This window comes from Aethalodelphis obliquidens, unplaced genomic scaffold, assembly GCF_003676395.1.
Source record: "Aethalodelphis obliquidens isolate GAN/ISIS:26980383/991018 unplaced genomic scaffold, ASM367639v1 scaffold69, whole genome shotgun sequence".
Classification (NCBI taxonomy): Eukaryota; Metazoa; Chordata; class Mammalia; order Artiodactyla; family Delphinidae; genus Aethalodelphis; species Aethalodelphis obliquidens.
The window spans coordinates 3,836,465-3,852,753 of record NW_020838013.1 but is presented as its reverse complement, the minus strand read 5'-3'; the positions used below and the strand labels follow the sequence as shown (position 1 = coordinate 3,852,753).

The 16,289-nt window shown below is 47.6% G+C and overlaps 1 protein-coding gene across 1 annotated transcript; it reads right to left on the bottom strand.

Moving 5' to 3' along the window:
- Positions 1 to 9,905: 9,905 nt before the first annotated feature.
- On the bottom strand, positions 9,906 to 15,585 carry NPAS4 (neuronal PAS domain protein 4). The gene is made up of 7 exons (XM_027090451.1): positions 15,219 to 15,585; positions 14,341 to 14,492; positions 14,060 to 14,162; positions 13,668 to 13,941; positions 13,377 to 13,486; positions 12,895 to 13,030; positions 9,906 to 12,773 (listed from the first exon to the last, which is right to left on the bottom strand). The coding sequence occupies exons 1-7, from the start codon at positions 15,391 to 15,393 to the stop codon at positions 11,306 to 11,308; spliced, it is 2,418 nt and encodes an 805-aa protein (XP_026946252.1). The 5' UTR covers positions 15,394 to 15,585; the 3' UTR covers positions 9,906 to 11,305.
- Positions 15,586 to 16,289: the final 704 nt, after the last annotated feature.

The window sequence follows — 16,289 nt, the reverse complement described above, 5'->3', positions numbered from 1 at the left end:
AACTGCATATATGGCCAGTTAATTTATGGCAAAGGAGCCAAGAATATATATACAATGGGGAAAGGACAGTCCCTTCAATAAATGGTGTTGAGAAAAGTGGACAACCACTTGCAAGAGAATGAAACTTTAAAAATTAACTCAAAATAGGTTAAAGACTTGAGCATAAGACCTGAAACCATAAAACTCCTAGAAGAAAACAGACTCCTTGACATTGTTCTTGGCAGTGAGTTTTTTTATTTGACCGCAAAAGCAAAGGCAACAAAGCAAAAATAAACAATGGGACTGCATCAAACTAAAAAGCTTCTGCACAGCAAAGGAAACCGTCAACAAAATGAAAAGGCAATGTACAGAATAAGGGAAAAAGATTTATAAATCGTATACCTGATAAGGAGTTAATATCCATAGTATATAAAGAACTCATACAACTCAATAACAAAAACAACAAAAAAAAACAAAAACAAAAACCCAGAAAAACAACAATCACACACACACACACATATACTCTAGTATCATTCAAGAACAAGCAATTCTCTTGCTTCGCATCGCCCTTTAGCCACTGCCCCATTTCTCTGGGTTTTTTTTGTTTGTTTGTTTTTTTGTTTTTTGTGGTATACGGGCCTCTCACTGTCGCGGCCTCTCCCGTTGCGGAGCACAGGCCCCGGACGCGCAGGCTCAGCGGCCATGGCTCACGGGCGCAGCCGCTCTGCGGCATGTGGGATCCTCCTGCACCGGGGCACGAACCTGTGTCCCCCGCATCGGCAGGCGGACTCTCAACCACTGTGCCACCAGGGAAGCCCCCATTTCTCTGTTTTCTTTCACTGTAACAGTTAAAAGAATTGTCTAAACGGACTGTCTATACTTTTCATCTCCCATTTACTCTTTGCTTGTAATGTTTTTTGTCTCAAAGTCTGTTGTGTCTGTTATTAAACATACCTACACCAATCTCTCTTGTTTAGAGTCAGCACAATAGATCTTTTTTTTTACATCCTTTCCACCTTTACCTATTATGTTTTAGATGCTCTTGTAACAGAATTAGTTGGTGTGGTAGCCACCTTCCAAAATGGCTCTCGAACCCCACCTCCTAGTAATTAACACTCCCCCACATTGTGCTGGGGTTAGTCTATGTCACCAAGACTGGCAGAAGTGCTGGCATGTCACTTCCAAGATTAGGTCATCCTAATCCCCACAGCTCCCATCTTGGTTACCTTCTCTCCTTTATAGTTGCACCCACCCACCTCTCTCCTAGTATCCTAATCCCTGGCAACCACTTTTCTGTTCTCTACCTCTATTATAGGGAGGTCTTTGTCCTCATTTCTAGAATGCTATATGAGTGAACTCATACAGTATATGTCCTTTTGAGGTTGTTTTCTTTTCTCACCCAGTCTAATGCCTTTGAGATCCATCCAAGTTGTTGTGTGTATTAATAGTCTGTTCCTTTTTTATTGCTGAATAGTATTCCAAGGTATGGATGTACCACAATTTGTTTAATCATTTATCTATTGAAGGGCATTTAGTTGTTTCCACTTTTTGGCTATTACAAATAAAGGGGTTATTCTTGAAAGATGTAACTTTCATTCCTCTGGGATAAATGGAGTGCAATTGCTGGGTCATATAGTAATTGTGTTTTCAGTTTAAGAAACCTCAAAATTATTTTCCAGAGTAACTACATTACTTACACTGCCCCAGCAATATATGAATGATCCAGTTTCTCTGCAGCCTCATCAGAACTTGATGTTGTTGTTATTATTTTAGTTGTTCTAATAGGTGGGTTGTGATATCTTGTTGTGGTCTTAATTTGTTTCCATAATGTCTAGGGTTGTTGAAAATCTTTTCATGTGCTTATTTGCTATAGATCTATGTTCTTTGGTGAATTGTCTCCATTTTTTGGTCCGTTTTCTTTTCTTTCTTTTTTCTTTTTTTTGGCTGCACTGTGTGGCTTGTGGGATCTTAGTTCCCCAACCAGGGGTTGAACCTGGGCCCTTGGCAGTGGGCCCAGTGAAAGTGCCGAGTCCTAACCACTGGACCGCCGGGGAATTCCCTTTTGTCCATTTTCTAATGAATTGTTGTGTTTTTCTTTAACTGCCGTGTTTTGAGAGTTTTAGGTAGGAGCTCTTTGTCAGGTATGTGGTCTGCAAATATTCTCTCCCATTGTGTAGCTTGTTTTTTCATCCTCTTAACAAGATCTTTCACAGAGCAAAAGTTTTCAATCTCAATAAAGTCCAATTTATCAATTATTTTCTTTTATGGATCATGCTTTTGGTGTCATGCCTAAGAACTCTTCACCAAACCCTTGGTACCTAAGAGTTTCTCCTATGTTTTTTCCTAAAATGTTATATTTATGGCTTATTTTTAGCTCTCTGTCCACATCATGAAAACTTTATTATAGCTGTGTCTTCTTTTATTTATTTATTTATTTTTGCGGTACGTGGGCCTCTCACTGTTGTGGCCTCTCCCATTGCGGAGCACAGGCTCTGGACGTGCAGACTCAGCGGCCATGGCTCACGGGCCCAGCTGCTCCGCGGCATGTGGGATCTTCCTGGACCAGGGCACGAACCCGTGTTCCCTGCATCGGCAGGCGGACTCTCAACCACTGTGCCACCAGGGCAGCCCCCCCTTTTTTTTATTTGATAAGCAACTTTATTTATGAATCACCTGGGGAAATTTGTTAAAATGCAGAATTTAATATCTGAGGAGGGACTCACGATTTTGAATTTCTAACAAGCTCCCAAGGTGATGTCAGTGTTGCCAGTTTTTGGACCAAAACTCTGAATACCAAAGTGGGGAGAGGTGAGATAGAAATATAAAACAGAAGAAAGGAGAATGATGAGGTGAGGCAAAGAAAAAATACAGTTCGTTTGAGGTCATGGCTAGGGATGCGCCACTTTACATGGACCATGGAGATCAGTAGACTTTCTTTAAAAACTATACCTATTCTGCTATATCTTGGTTAGTTTTTAGACGGCAAAAAATTTCTGCTTCATTTACAGTCTTAGTAGTAATTTTTCAGAGGGAGCTTGAAGTTGCTACTGGTAGAAAAAAGAGTAGGAAAAGTCAGACATGTACAATGTTTTGAAGGATCAAATGTTACTCTTCCATTTGTGTTCTCAGGTAGCTTCCAGAATCCTAGCATTTCCCCAGCTTGGTTATCCAGCCTGGCACATACTTTCCTCCTCCTCAGCTAGATATAATCTCCTTGTATGTTTGATGGAAACTCAGTTGGCCTTAGGGAAAGCATTTAGTTTGCTGAACTCACATGAATTTTTAACAACAATCACGCATTTAATCCTATTGGGGGACTTGCATTTTAGAGGAAGGACTGCTTATTCAAGAACAATAAATCTTAAATAGTGCATCATATTTGGGTGAGTCTAACTTTCCTAATCCTCATAAGTAATCTCATGGACCACTGTTCTTCTAGGAATGGGAGATGTAACACTCTCCTGGTGCTCTTACATGCAGTCTTCTCAAAGGATTATAAAAAATCATTCTGAAGTTTTACTTTTTTATAACAAGAGTACAAAGAAGTTAAGATCTTGTTGACTCTCACTCTCAATATATATATTATGTATAGGTTCAATTCAACCTAGGTTTTAAGAAAAAAAGCCGTGGCCATTTCTTTTTGAAAAATTTATATATTGTTGCATTTTATTCCAAGTTTCCTGTTTTAGTGATGTGAATGAGGTCTGCTGTCACCCCCTACTTCTGATGATATTAGTGACTTCCATACTGCACCTTTTATATTTTTCAATTTTTGTTGTACTTCTGCCACAGCTCCATAGTGAGAGGAGCAGATGATTTCTAACTATTGTGTGGCTACTTCATCCCCTGGACTATTTGGGTGTGCTCAGTTACAGCACTGTGTCAGATGTCTTCCAACTAAACGATGATTACATTGCTTTTTTCATCTATTCTGTAGATAATCTTAGTCACTGGCCTGCAGCAAAGCTGGAATGAAGTCTCAGAGGTATATTTCAACTTGCAAAACAATCGTGAAGGTTGGCCTTGCATTTTCATAAGGCAGTTTGTGTTTTCTTAAGGAGTTCTTATCCTGTGCCTAAATGGCTTTACTTGCCTTGTGAGAATCAGCTGACTTTTTTTTTTTTTTGGCACTACGCGGGCCTCTCACTGTTGTGGCCTCTCCCGTTGCGGAGCACAGGCTCCAGACGTGCAGGCTCAGCGGCCGTGGCTCACGGGCCCAGCCGCTCCGCGACATGTAGGATCTTCCCGGACTGGGGCACGAACCCATGTCCCCTGCATCGGCAGGTGGACTCTCAACCACTGTGCCACCAGGGAAGCCCATCAGCTGACTCTTTATGTGTGTGTGACTTCTTCATCGAACCTTTTAAGAAACTATTTCTTGTTATTTTCAACTTTGGCATTTCCAGGCAAAAATTTGCATAGATATTTGCATAGAAAATATGAGTCTGCTTCCAAGCCTTCTAGCAGGGACTTTGTATCAAAAGTGAAAAGGAAAGAAGATGAAGCTAAAATCCTTATACATGGCTACTTGGGTGTAACTAAGAAGCAATCTAGACATCCTGGTTTGCTTGTAAGCACATCGTGGGTATATAGTGCCAATCTTAAATTTGAAGAAGTTTGCAATTAGCTATGTCTTCTTAAGCACCATGTCCTCTTAAACCATATCCACAGTATAGTTATGTTTTACATTTAAGTCTGTGACCCATTTTGAGTTAATTTTTGTATAAAGTATGAGGCTTAGGTTGAAATTCTTTTCTCCCCCGCCACGGACGTCTTATTACCCCAGTAGCATTCGTTGAAAACGTTATTCTTCTTGCATTGAATTGCTTCTGCACTTGATTTTCTTCAGCTCTGAAAATCTGGGGAAATTCAGTTCTGCCCCTCAGAGGTTTTGAGTTTAGCATTCATCCCCGTGCAGATTTGAAATCTGGCTGATGTCTCGATGGGGAGACTGGTCCTGAGTTTCTGGCACTGTGTATGACATAATTATACTCCATATGCAGTATATGCCACCAATTTTTATTTCAAATGATGATTTTTAATTACACGTGTTCATTATATCAATAGGGTGATTTTATTTTGCTCAAATAACTGAAATAGAAAATAATATTTTGGATTGTGTACTTTTACTAAAACTTGGCCTAGTATAGATTATAGTAGCCTGTGATATATTAAGATACCCACATGGTTTTCAGACAATGTACAAACAGGCCACTCAGCACATTGTTTTATAATTTTTTGCCAAAAAAACCCCCAAAAAACCCTTGATACGGGTTCCAATTTTCCATTTCCAATTGTTTTCCAATTGAATTTTTAATTTCAGTTTTCATCTTTTTTATCGCATTTCTAGAAAATCTATTGGTTCTTTTTCAAGTCTGCTTATCACTGTTTTCATTTCGTGTTCCCTGTAAATGTTCCTTTTTTTTAAACTTTGCATATTTGAATCATTTCTTATTTATTTATTTATTTATATACTTGCCTTGTGGACTTTATTTTTTTTAATTAATTTTTATTGGAGTAGAGTTGATTTACAATGTTGTGTTAGTTTCTTCTGTACAGCAAAGTGGATCAGTTATACATATACATATGTCCACTCTATTTTAGATTCTGTTCCCATATAGGCCATTACAGAGTATTGAGCAGAGTTCCCTGTGCTATACAGCAGGTCCTTATTAGTTATCTATTTTATATATAGTAGTGTGTATATGTCGATCCCAATCACCCAGTTTATCCCCCTCCCTTTCCCCCTTGGTAACCCTAAGTTTGTTTTCTATGTCTGTGACTCTATTTCTGTTTTGTCAGTAAGTTCATTTGTACCATTTTCTTTTTAGTGAGTTACTTAATTTTTTAAAGTGTTTTTTTGTTTGTTTGTTTTTCATCTTTTTGGCCACGCCACACGGCTTGCGGGATCTTAGTGAAACCGGGCATTGAACCCGGGCCCTCGGCAGTGAAAGCACTGAGTCCTGACCACTGGACTGCCAGGGAATTCCCCATGTTCCCTGTAGATGTTCTTGACTTGGTAATTAACTGCTTTAAACATGAAAACGTATAGTTGTTTTAAAGTCAGTAACTGACCCCTCCGATATACGCACTGTGTGTATCTGTTTTGCTAGTTCCTGCCCGTATTGTCTTGCTTCTTTGTGTGTCTGGTTATCTTTGACTGTGTCCTGCTCAATGCCTGTGACACGTTATTTATGGAAGCTCCTTGAGGCCTAAGATGGATATGCCCTCATCCAGAGAGGTTTTCAGTTAGTCCTGCCGGGCACGAGAGGAGACTACAAAAGTCCTGATATTCATCTCATCCCAGGCTAAATACACAGCAACTCTTCACCGGTTACTAAAGTCAGAGACACAAGACTCCTCTCTTTTCCTCATGCCCCTCTAAACACATTAGCAAATCATGTTAGTTCTGTCTCCAAAGTATCCCCAATCCAGTCACTTACCCCCATCTGTGCCTGGTGAAAGCTCTCATCCCCTCTTGCCTGGACCACGGCAGGAGCCCAGCTGGTCTCTCGGCTTCCACTCCTGCCTCTACTAATCCTTTCTCCACACACTGTCAGAGGGATGGCTTAAACATGTGAATTAAATCATGTCATTCCCCTGCTTAAATCTCCTCAATCAATTCCTATTGCATGTGAAATAAAATCTAAGTTTCTTATTGTGGTGTAAGGCCCTGAGTAATCTTTTCCCTCCTCTCCAACCACTCTTCCTCTCGCTGGCCTTGATCCAGCCACACCGATTTCCTTGCTCGTCCTTAAACAGGTCAAAGCCTTTCCCATTTAAATACCTCTACTCTTGCTTTCCTTTGGCCTGGAACATTCTTACTCCTGTTCCTCGTCTTTGATATCTTAGCTCAATGTTACCTTCTAGGAAAGGGCTTCCTGTCACCCCACTCTACGTTAGGACCCTCTGAACCAGAGCTGTGGTTCTCTACCGTAGCAGCCTGGCTCTGTCCCTTACTGCACATTCTGTATTGCTCCTTTGAGACTTTACTTACTTTTGGTTACATCTCCCCACAACTAGAATGTAAGCTCTGTGAGCCCAGAGATCTTGTCTGTCTTGTTCACTGCTGCGTCCCCAGCACCCAGAAACGTTCCTGGCACATGTAGTTACTGTGAATATTTCCCACATAAAAAAAATGAGGCTGCAGAGCCAGCCCTTGGGGTCAGTCTTTATGACCCCAAAACTTGTGCTCTTTCTCCTACATTCTGCTCCCAGGGCAGAGTCTGGAATCCGTGGGAAGGGAACTGGCTGAGGGTCAGATGTGGCTTCTGCAGCGACTCTGGTAGTGCCATCGGACAAGTCCTTTCCTCCCCGCTGGCCTCCGTTTATCCACCAGTGCTAAGGTATGACGCTCTGAGCCACAGGGACCTTGCCAGTGAGAGGAACAGAAGCAGATCCCTCTCTGTCCAGCAGGTAGAGCCATTGGCTCTTTTGAACTTGGCTGCCGGGATCTCTCATTCAGAATGTTGAGATGTCTTCTCATCAAAACGCACACTCTACTATCACCTACCGCCACCACCAAACACCAGTGAGGTGTTCATTTTTTTGCTCACATTTTAAAATTTTTTAAATGTTCATTTATTTAGTTTTACTTGTTAAAGAAACTTTTTATTTCGGAATATATTTAGATTTACAGAAATGTTATGAAAATACTAGTTTCCATATACTCCACACCTATTATTTCCCCTGTTATTAACATCATACACTTATATGGCACATTGGTCACATTTATGAAGAAATATCGATACATTATTATTAACTAAAGTTCACACTTTATTCAGGTTTCCTTAATTTTTTATTTTATTTTTTTGGCCACGCCAGGGGTCTTAGTTTCCAGACCAGGGATCGAACCCATGCCCCCTGCAGTGGAAGAACAGAGTCCTAACCACTGGAGGGCCAGGGAATTCCTGGGTTCCTTTTGTTTTTAACCTATGTCTATTTTCTGTTTCAGGATCCTATCTAGAACACGTTACATTTCGTCATCATGTTTCCATAGGCTCCTCTTGGCTGTCCCAGCTTCTCAGACTTTCCTTACTTTTGATGACCACCAGGGAGGTTTTAGGTTTTTTTTTTCAGTTGATGAACAGTTTTACTAGAAAATGAACAATTTTTCCCAGTGTTTGAGACATAATGGACATATAACACTGTATAAGTTTAAGGTATACGACATAATGATTCGATATGTGTATATATTTCAAAGTGATTGCCACAGTAAGTTTAGTTAACATACCAGGGGTGGTTTGTAGATGGGACTCCAACATGTGTCTTGAGCTTATGGTCACTTAAGGTTCAAAGCTGAAAGATACAATGCTTGGCCCTCTGGGGAACTTAGGCACAAAATTCTTGTGGTAGAAATTGGTAACTTCCTACTCAGGTTCTTATCAGGCTGACCTTCAGAAGTGGTCCTCTCGATAAAATGTTTCTAGTGTGCCTGCCGTGTGTTTGGCCCTGTGATCGGCACCAGTGGGGGGTGGAGCAGAGACAGGGTCCTTTTGGGGCTTCCAGTCCAGTTCTTTTGTTCAAGTTGGAGAATAGATGCACAGGAAGGCAGAAGGTAACACTGCACCTTCCTGTTTCACCCAAGGATGTATCCAAGGTGGAAAAAAGGTGACAGGTCCCTGGAATGCCTTCTCATAGGACCTCTGAAGGGCATGGCCTCAGAACTGGAGGATTTGGAATGAGAGGAGGTTTAGGGAATTCTCAGTGTTGTGCTCTCAGCTCCTGGAATCCAGCCCCCGTATTTCAGTGGGCTGGGGTGGGGGAGACTGGGGCCTGGAGTTTCCTTCCCCACCTTGAGAAAGAAACTTGTAAGCCTTCGTGGTCACCATTGCTTTCTAATTCAGTTTAATAACTTAAGTCCTTTCTGTGCTCCTCAGCTTATAAGAGGCCCCATCACGTCCTAGCAGCATCTTTGGGAGGTCAGGGCCGTTTCTTTCAGCCCCATTTTACCTGTGAAGAAACTGAGGCTCACATCCTACTCGGCAGATAGTGGAGGTGGAATTTGAATCCAGCTCTTTCTGGCTCCTAATTTTCATTTCTGCCCCCACCATATCCTGTGGTGTATGGCCCTCAAGCTTAGAGGAAGACAGTGTTTTGGGAAACTTTTCCTCTTGATCCACTAAGTTATATTCTGCTCAGAAGTTTGGGGTCTGCTCTAGTTTGTGGACTGGGAGGGGAGGAGGCCCCTGCTCCAGCCCAAGCCTGCCCTTCCTGGGGAATCTGGCAGAGGAGACAGGCCAGGGCTTGGAGGCAGAGGACGTGGGTGAATTGCCCACCTGTGGCTCTCACTAACTGTGGGAGTAAAAAAATCACTTTTTCCTTGTGATCCTCAGTTTCTCCATCAATGAAATGGTGCTTATACACCTGTCCAGAGGCTTTATTGCAGCGACTAAGTGATATAAAATTGTTTGTCAGCTGAAAGCCCCATTCAGGGATAAAAGAGGTGGTTATCATTTCCAGTGAGAGATCCAGGACCCTAAATCCAGGGAAGCTGCTTGCCTGTAGGGCCAGGCTGAAGAAAGAAACTCATGTTCTGAAACTCCAAACTCATGTCCAGGAAAATGCCAAGCTGAATCCCCTACCCATCCCCAGACACTTCTGCTCCCTCCCACACTGGAAGCACTGCAAGCCCGGAGCAGAGAGGAGACTCCAGTACCCTTTAGCATTGGATGTCAAAGCATCTTGAAGCCAAGACGTAGCATCTGTTTCAGCTCCAAACTCTCAGCTTCTAGAACAGGGTGGGCCACACACAGAACACTCAGGTGTTGAGTGAATGAATGAATGAGTGCGTGAGTGAATGAAGAAATGCCAGGGCTGTCAGCAGGTCCAGAGTTTACCTCCTAACCTCCAGGCTCCCGTTGGGACCTCTCAACCTTCTCAGGTCACCACCCTTCCCTTTTCACAGAAGTGCATGACACCAGGTGTACCAAAAAGGCAAACTGGACTTTATTATAAAGTTGGCTACAAAGTCACCGCAGCACCACGAGGTGACCACCTGGGTAGTCCCAGGCAGTTGGGCAGCCGGGTGAGTCCCGCACCAGGTACACGCACTCGTGCAAGCACACGTGTGACGGCGGCAGGTCTGCCTTCCTCCATCGGAAAGGAACGTAGCGTCTCTTCGCGCCCCCCACCCCAGGCGCGGGGCGCAAAAGTCACAAGAAGGGCCGCCAGGGCGGCAGAGTCCATCGGAATTGAAATCCCGTTACTGGTGTGTAGAGAATTCTACGTGGGTGTCAAGAGCCCCTCAGGGCACAGGCTGGCCCAGGTGGGCACTGCCTTTCCCCCACCAAGGCCCAGGGGTGGCTTGGCCCCCAGGAGTGGAGAACTGGCCCAGGCCCATGGGGCAGCGCGGGGCGGGGGAAGTGAGACTCCCCCATTCTCCGCTTGAAATCCCATTCAAGGAAACTCACTACGAGTGAATACAGATTGAAATGGAAACTGGGATTGCTTGATGTCTCTAAATTTTAAAAAGAAGCTCCCCTCCCTTGCCCTCCCACCTCCCCCCCCCCAAATCCTGCAGGGCCTGGGGAATCGGATCTATCCCCCTCTGGCCCCCAGAATCCCCCCAACAATCCCGGGGGGGTGGAGAGCGGCTCCATGTCTTGATGACAATATGCCATACTTGACGACGTTAAGTCACAGACTTATTCAAAACGTTGGTTCCCCTCCACTTCCATCTGCAGAGAGAGAGAGAGAGAGAGAGACAACAGTCAGTTAGGCCTATTAGGAAAGACAGGCTGAGGATGTGGTGCACTGTTGGCACATAGTATGGGCTTCCAGTACGCTGGTCCAATGACTGAATGATCACCAGAGGCTCAGAAGATACGGGAGTAGTTTGGATGAATGGAGTGAAATTATGTCTGTGGTTTTGGAAAGGATGGAGCCATAGCAGGGACACTCTGTCGGGGCCAGGGGCTGAGTCCCACTCTCTTTCCCAAATTCCTATAAGCTCTCACTCTGTATTCCCTTTGGGGGACAAAGAATACTGAGATAGAGCTCTAAACCCGCTTCCATCAGTTTGTTGTGCAACCTCAGGGGAGTTTCTTTAACTTCGGGATCTTGACTGTCTTCATCTGTAAAATGGGGTGGGATGGCTGATCTAGGTCCCTCGTAGAGTTAAGAAGCACAAACCGTTACCCAAGATTCTCTTGCATCTTATCCCACACCCCTAATCTCTGCCCCCCAGGCCTACTTGTCCAGAACATCCATATTGTTTTCATTAGTTCTTATCCTAACCGCAATCCTACACAGCAGGTGATCTTATCCTATTAGTGAAACTGAGGAACAGAGAGGGCAGTTTACTCATCTAACTCCACCCAGCATCTCATTGGCAAGAGAGGAACTTGAGTTCTTGAACATTTTGGCTCAACTTACCTTCATGGAAGCTGTCTTGAACTTGGCTCTGGAGTTGATGCAACTCATCAGTAAACCCATCGTAGGGGAATGCTGAGACACCTGTCTCAAAGGCGGTTTCATATGTGGCCAGGTCCTCCAGGAAGCTGCTATCTTCTGGGGACAGGTTGTTGCGAGGTGATGGGGCCCCTCCTGGGACTGCTGCCTCAGGATCCTCTGAACTCCATTCCCCATTGGGGTCTGGGGTAGAGAGATCCATGAAGATGTCTTCCACGGGCGTCTCTTCCAGGAATATATCAGGGTCAGTCAGGAAATCCAGGTCCTGGCATTTCCAGGGTTTTAGGTCCAGGCTGAGCACAGGGGGGCCAGCTCCTGCCAGGGAAAGGTTAGGGTCCAGGGGCTCCAGCCCGCCAAGTGGCTCTAGCCCACCAGTGCCAGCCTCTGCTGAGAAGGGCCTGTCCATGCCCTGAGCCAACTGGCTGATCTGCTGGATAAGACGGTCTATCTCATTCTGCTCCTTCTCTGAATAGTGGAAGAAGCTCTGCTTGACTGGAGAGGCCTCAGGTGTAAGCAGGCCTTCGGGCACCAGGGGGACATCCACAGAGAGGGGGCCCCGGAGCTGGGCTAGGGCCAGGAGTGTGCAGTCCCCATTACCAGGGCTGCTAGGACTTGGGGGCAACTTCTCATAGAGAAAACTGCATCCCTCCTGGGCGAAGTAAGTCTTGGTGGGATTAGGGCTCAGTTGCTCTGGGAAAGTTTGGCTGGGGCTGTTCAGGTGTGCTTGGAATGCTGTGCTTGGAGAAGTCACCTGCTCATGGGTAGGGCTGTTCAGACGCTCTGGGAAGTTGGCAGTGGTGGGAAGCAGCTGATCTGGGAAAGTGGAGGTGCAAGGATCTTCATAGCTTCTGGCTGAGGTTTCAGTCAGTTGGCCTTGTAGTGGGCTAGTCAGTGGATCTGGGAAAGTTGCACTGCTGGGCGTCAATTGATCAGAGAAGGTCACAGTGCTCGGAGTCAGCTGTTCTTGGAGAGAGCTGGATGGAGTGGGCAAGTGGGTCTGGAAGGGCTCATGGAGGCTGAAGAGGAAAGCACAGCCTCCCGGCTGGTGGGGCGTGTAGGGTGGGGTGCACACAAGATCCTTGCTCAGGTCTGCTTGAAGAGAAGGCTCAGGGCCAGATGGAAATGTCAGGTAACTGAAGCCAAGCTCTTTGGGGGGTCGGGGAAGCTCTTCTGGTGTTGAGACAGCACCCAGCTCAGGAGCACTGGGGAAATTGGTGCTTCGGGGAGGCCCCATGGTGAAGAGTGGATTAGGGCCAGAGCATTGCTCCTGCGAGAGGATGCTCTCCGGGAATGAGGGCAGCATGGTCGGGGTGCCCAGGACATAGGCTGCCTGGGTTTCTTCAGAGTTTAACTGCTGGCGGAGGCTCCAGGCTTCCGTGTCACTGGAGAGGAGAGAAGAGGCAGCCGGTAAGGGTGTGGTGTCCATTCCCAGAGAAGTTCTCTGATTTGTATCTCCTCCATGTCCACCTCAGCTGCCTCCCAGGCCCCTGGCTTGCAGCTCACCTGATTGGGTAGTTATTGGCAGTAATGGGACCCTCCGGACCTTCTGAATATAAAAGGCAATAAATCCATGCCCAGCCTCCAGGCTTGGCCAGCAGTCTCACCACCATCTCTGCTTGAATATCTCCACTCTCAGCCACTGAGGAGAAAGAAGAGATGCAGAGTTAGGACACCCATCAGACAGCACCACCTATTCTCCCCACTCTCTGACCTCTCCACTGAATTGGGGTATTCATGACATCCTCTTTTCTGACTACCTTAACCTGCACCATTCAACTCCCCACTTTGACCTCACCACTCAGAGTCCCCCAGTTCTGATTCTATTCTTACCTTGACTCCTTACCCTAGTGTTCACCCTATAGCATCCAAAGCTGTTAGCCTCTGATATCTCCCCGACATCAGTCTTGATCACAGCCCTTCTTGGTCAGGTTTCCCATGCCCTTTCCCAACTCCCTGTCTTGTCCTCAGCCTCTCTGGACACTCACACAGGCGGTAGTGTTGAGCAGAAGCGTGGCCCAAGTCCTCAGGGTGCAGCAGTCCATACCATGATTTACAGAGCAGTTCACTGCGCTCAAAGCCCAGGTAGATTAGGACACTGGGAAGGTGGAAAGGATGAGGTCAGCTTTCTGTTTTCCCTGCTTGATACCCAGGCATCTCACTCCCTCCCAGGTCTTCTGCACCCTTAGATCCCAACCTCCCTGTCCCTGACTCCAGAATCTAGGGTCCCCTCACCTCTGACCTGCCTTTTCCCTGGAGTCTGAACACTCTGGGCTTACCTCTCTGAGATGTCCAACAGGGCCAGGTCCTTAGCGTGATGGCTCTGGAACATGGCCAAGAAAAGTGAGGCAGGGCCAGGACCAGGGCCAGGGCCAGGGCCAGGGCGGGGTCTTGTCTCCAGTGGAGCACAGAAAGCTGTGAACACAGGATTTCCTGCCCAGTAGGCCCCAGGTGGGTGAGCGTGGAATCGGCCTCGAATAAGCACCAGTTTGTTGCCTGCACTCTGGCGCCTGAGGGACTTGGAAGTGTTGAAGCGACAGCGGAAGAGGCGATCTAGGTGAGTGAAGAGAAAAACTGGTAAGAGAGTGAATGGCTGAGAGAGATGGCAAATGGGAAGGAGCAGGGCAGCAGGAGGCATATTGGATTGAGGAAAGGAGAAAGGAGTTCTCACCATTATCCAGAGCAGAGGGCAGGGTGAGTTGCTGGCGCACAGTTAGGTGGTCAGCTGGATCAATGATGTCGTAGATACTGTCACCCTGGGCAACCAGGTCCACCTGGAGAAAGGTAAAGGAGAGATGACCATTAATGAAGGCAGCAAGAGCCAATCCTTGGCACATAGCATCTTGTAGGCTATAACTTCCTCCCCTGTAATTCCCAGATTCTCAAAAGTGGAAAACTCATTGTGTTCCCATCCGTGCTGCAGTCCAAGCTGAAAGGGTCCTCAGCACTCACCATGGAGTGGCCCAGATGCTCGCTCACACTCTCAGAGAGATATAGCAGCTTCCCCTCCGCCGTGAACACAAGCAGGAATCCAGGTAGTGCTGCCACTATGTCTTCAAGCTCTTGAGCTGAGAGAAGCCCTGTGGGGCCCGCCAGAGGAGTGCCTGCAGAGTGAGAAGACAGGGTGAGTCAGGAGGAAGACTGGGAAGCAAAGCAGAAGTGAGAAAGACATGGACCGGGTTTCAGAAATTCTGAGGAATTTCTCATGGACCTGCTTCTGCACACACCTGTTGACCTGCTGCCCACAGCTCTTGCCCGGGGAACCTGTTGCTGGATCTCTCCAGCCAGCGAGCCCTTCGACTTCTAAGTCGGGGCTGGGGCTTTGGCGGGTCTGTGTTTCAGGACCACGGACAGCGCTCCAAAGCCGACCGAGCGTTCAGCACCGCGGGCAGTGCCTTGCAACCCGGTGGTGCTGTCAGCACCGCGGGCAGCGCTCCGCCGGCTGCAGAAGAGCCCTTCCAGTATCGTGAACAGCATCTGTGCTTCCCCAGGCTTTGGCGGCTCCGTCCCTGTAACTTCCCGGGTTTCCCTTCGCTGGCTCCCCGGAGCGCCTCTACGCTGGTGGGGACTGGGGCCATTCCGTCCTGGCTCTCCCCCTCCCATAAGTCTGGCACCAGGGACACTATCCAGGCTCTCTAATCCTCATTCAGAACTAAGGTGAGGTTTGGAAAGAACTCAGGAGGAAAAGTGGGAATTCCTGAGTTCTCCTAGTTCCTTCTCACCCCAGCTCGCCGACACGCTGCCCTAGACCTGCGGCAGTCCCAGTGGGTTCCCTCTGCTTCACTCTCCCCGGCGCGCGCCAGCTCGTGTCTCCGCCCCAGTTTGCTCACCTCCAGCGAAGAAGACGCCCTTGCGAGTGTAGATGCAGGCAAGACTCATAATGTGCAGGTAGGACAGCCGGACCTTGTCCGCTTCGGCCAGCGGCAGCAGCTCCTTGAGATTCCGGATCTCAGCGTTGATCTGGTCGCGGCGCGCCTTGGAGGCGCCCTTGGTGGAGCGATACATGACTAGCGGCTGCGGAGCTCCAGCTCGGGCGCTCCGAACACCTGCGTTCCTGTCCCGACGCACCGGTGGCTTCCTCCTTGCTTCCCCGTCTCTCGCTCAGGCTCTTTCTCTCTCTGTCTCCTCTCCTGGGCTCCGCTCGGCTGCGCTGCCCCCCTTGCCTGCCTTGTTCCGCCTTATATAGCTCCTGTCAGGCGTGGGGGGCTCGCTTTAGAGAAAGGGGGGGCGGGAGGCTGGGCTAAGCAAGCTGCAGCGGGAGCTGCTGGCTGGGGTTGGGGGGGCGCGCTCCTCCTCCCTCCCAGGCTTCCGACGTCATCCCATGACGTAGAACGAGAGCGGGAGGGGTGCCGGGAGGAGGGGGAGAACGCAGGCTGCGGAGGGGGCCGCGGCTGGCGGCAGCTGCGCCGAGAGGCAGGCGCTGCTTTAGGAAGGCCTGAAAGGGGGTGCAGGGACCCAGGTATCCTAATGTATTCAGCTGAGGGAAGGGACAGGGCAAGGGTTGGGGCGGTCTGAAGCCCCTGGCAGGAGAGTCTGTAGAGGGGCTCGCTCTGACAATGATTTTTCTGAAGAGATAAGGGAAAGGGGAGGAGCAGGGTCGTACACAAATCCCCCCTCCCTATTTGCCAAAGGTCAAGTTCGTCTGGGGCGGGGCGATGGGGGTGGGGAGAAGGACCTTCCTTGGCCTCTGTGGGATAGGTCACAGCTGGGGTTTCTCTCTAGGGATTACTCAATCCGGGATTCCCTTAGTCACTTTCAAAGAACATATCTCCTCCTCCCCCTTTCCAAAGCCGGGCCTTGCTGATTTAGCAGGGGGAGGCCGGCGGGGCTCTATGTCCCTAGGATGGGTGGGAAAAGGGTCCTGAGGGAGAGGAACCAGCTGAATCTGGCCTTGGTTCTAC

Coding starts and splice junctions, on each gene's coding strand:
- NPAS4 (XM_027090451.1), bottom strand. CDS start 15,393: ATGTATCGCTCCACCAAGGGCGCCTCCAAGGCGCGCCGCGACCAGATC. Junction 13,487..13,667: donor CTGTTGGACATCTCAGAGAG/GTAAGCCCAGAG, acceptor CCACCTTCCCAG/TGTCCTAATCTACCTGGGCT. Junction 12,774..12,894: donor GCCAATAACTACCCAATCAG/GTGAGCTGCAAG, acceptor TCTCCTCTCCAG/TGACACGGAAGCCTGGAGCC.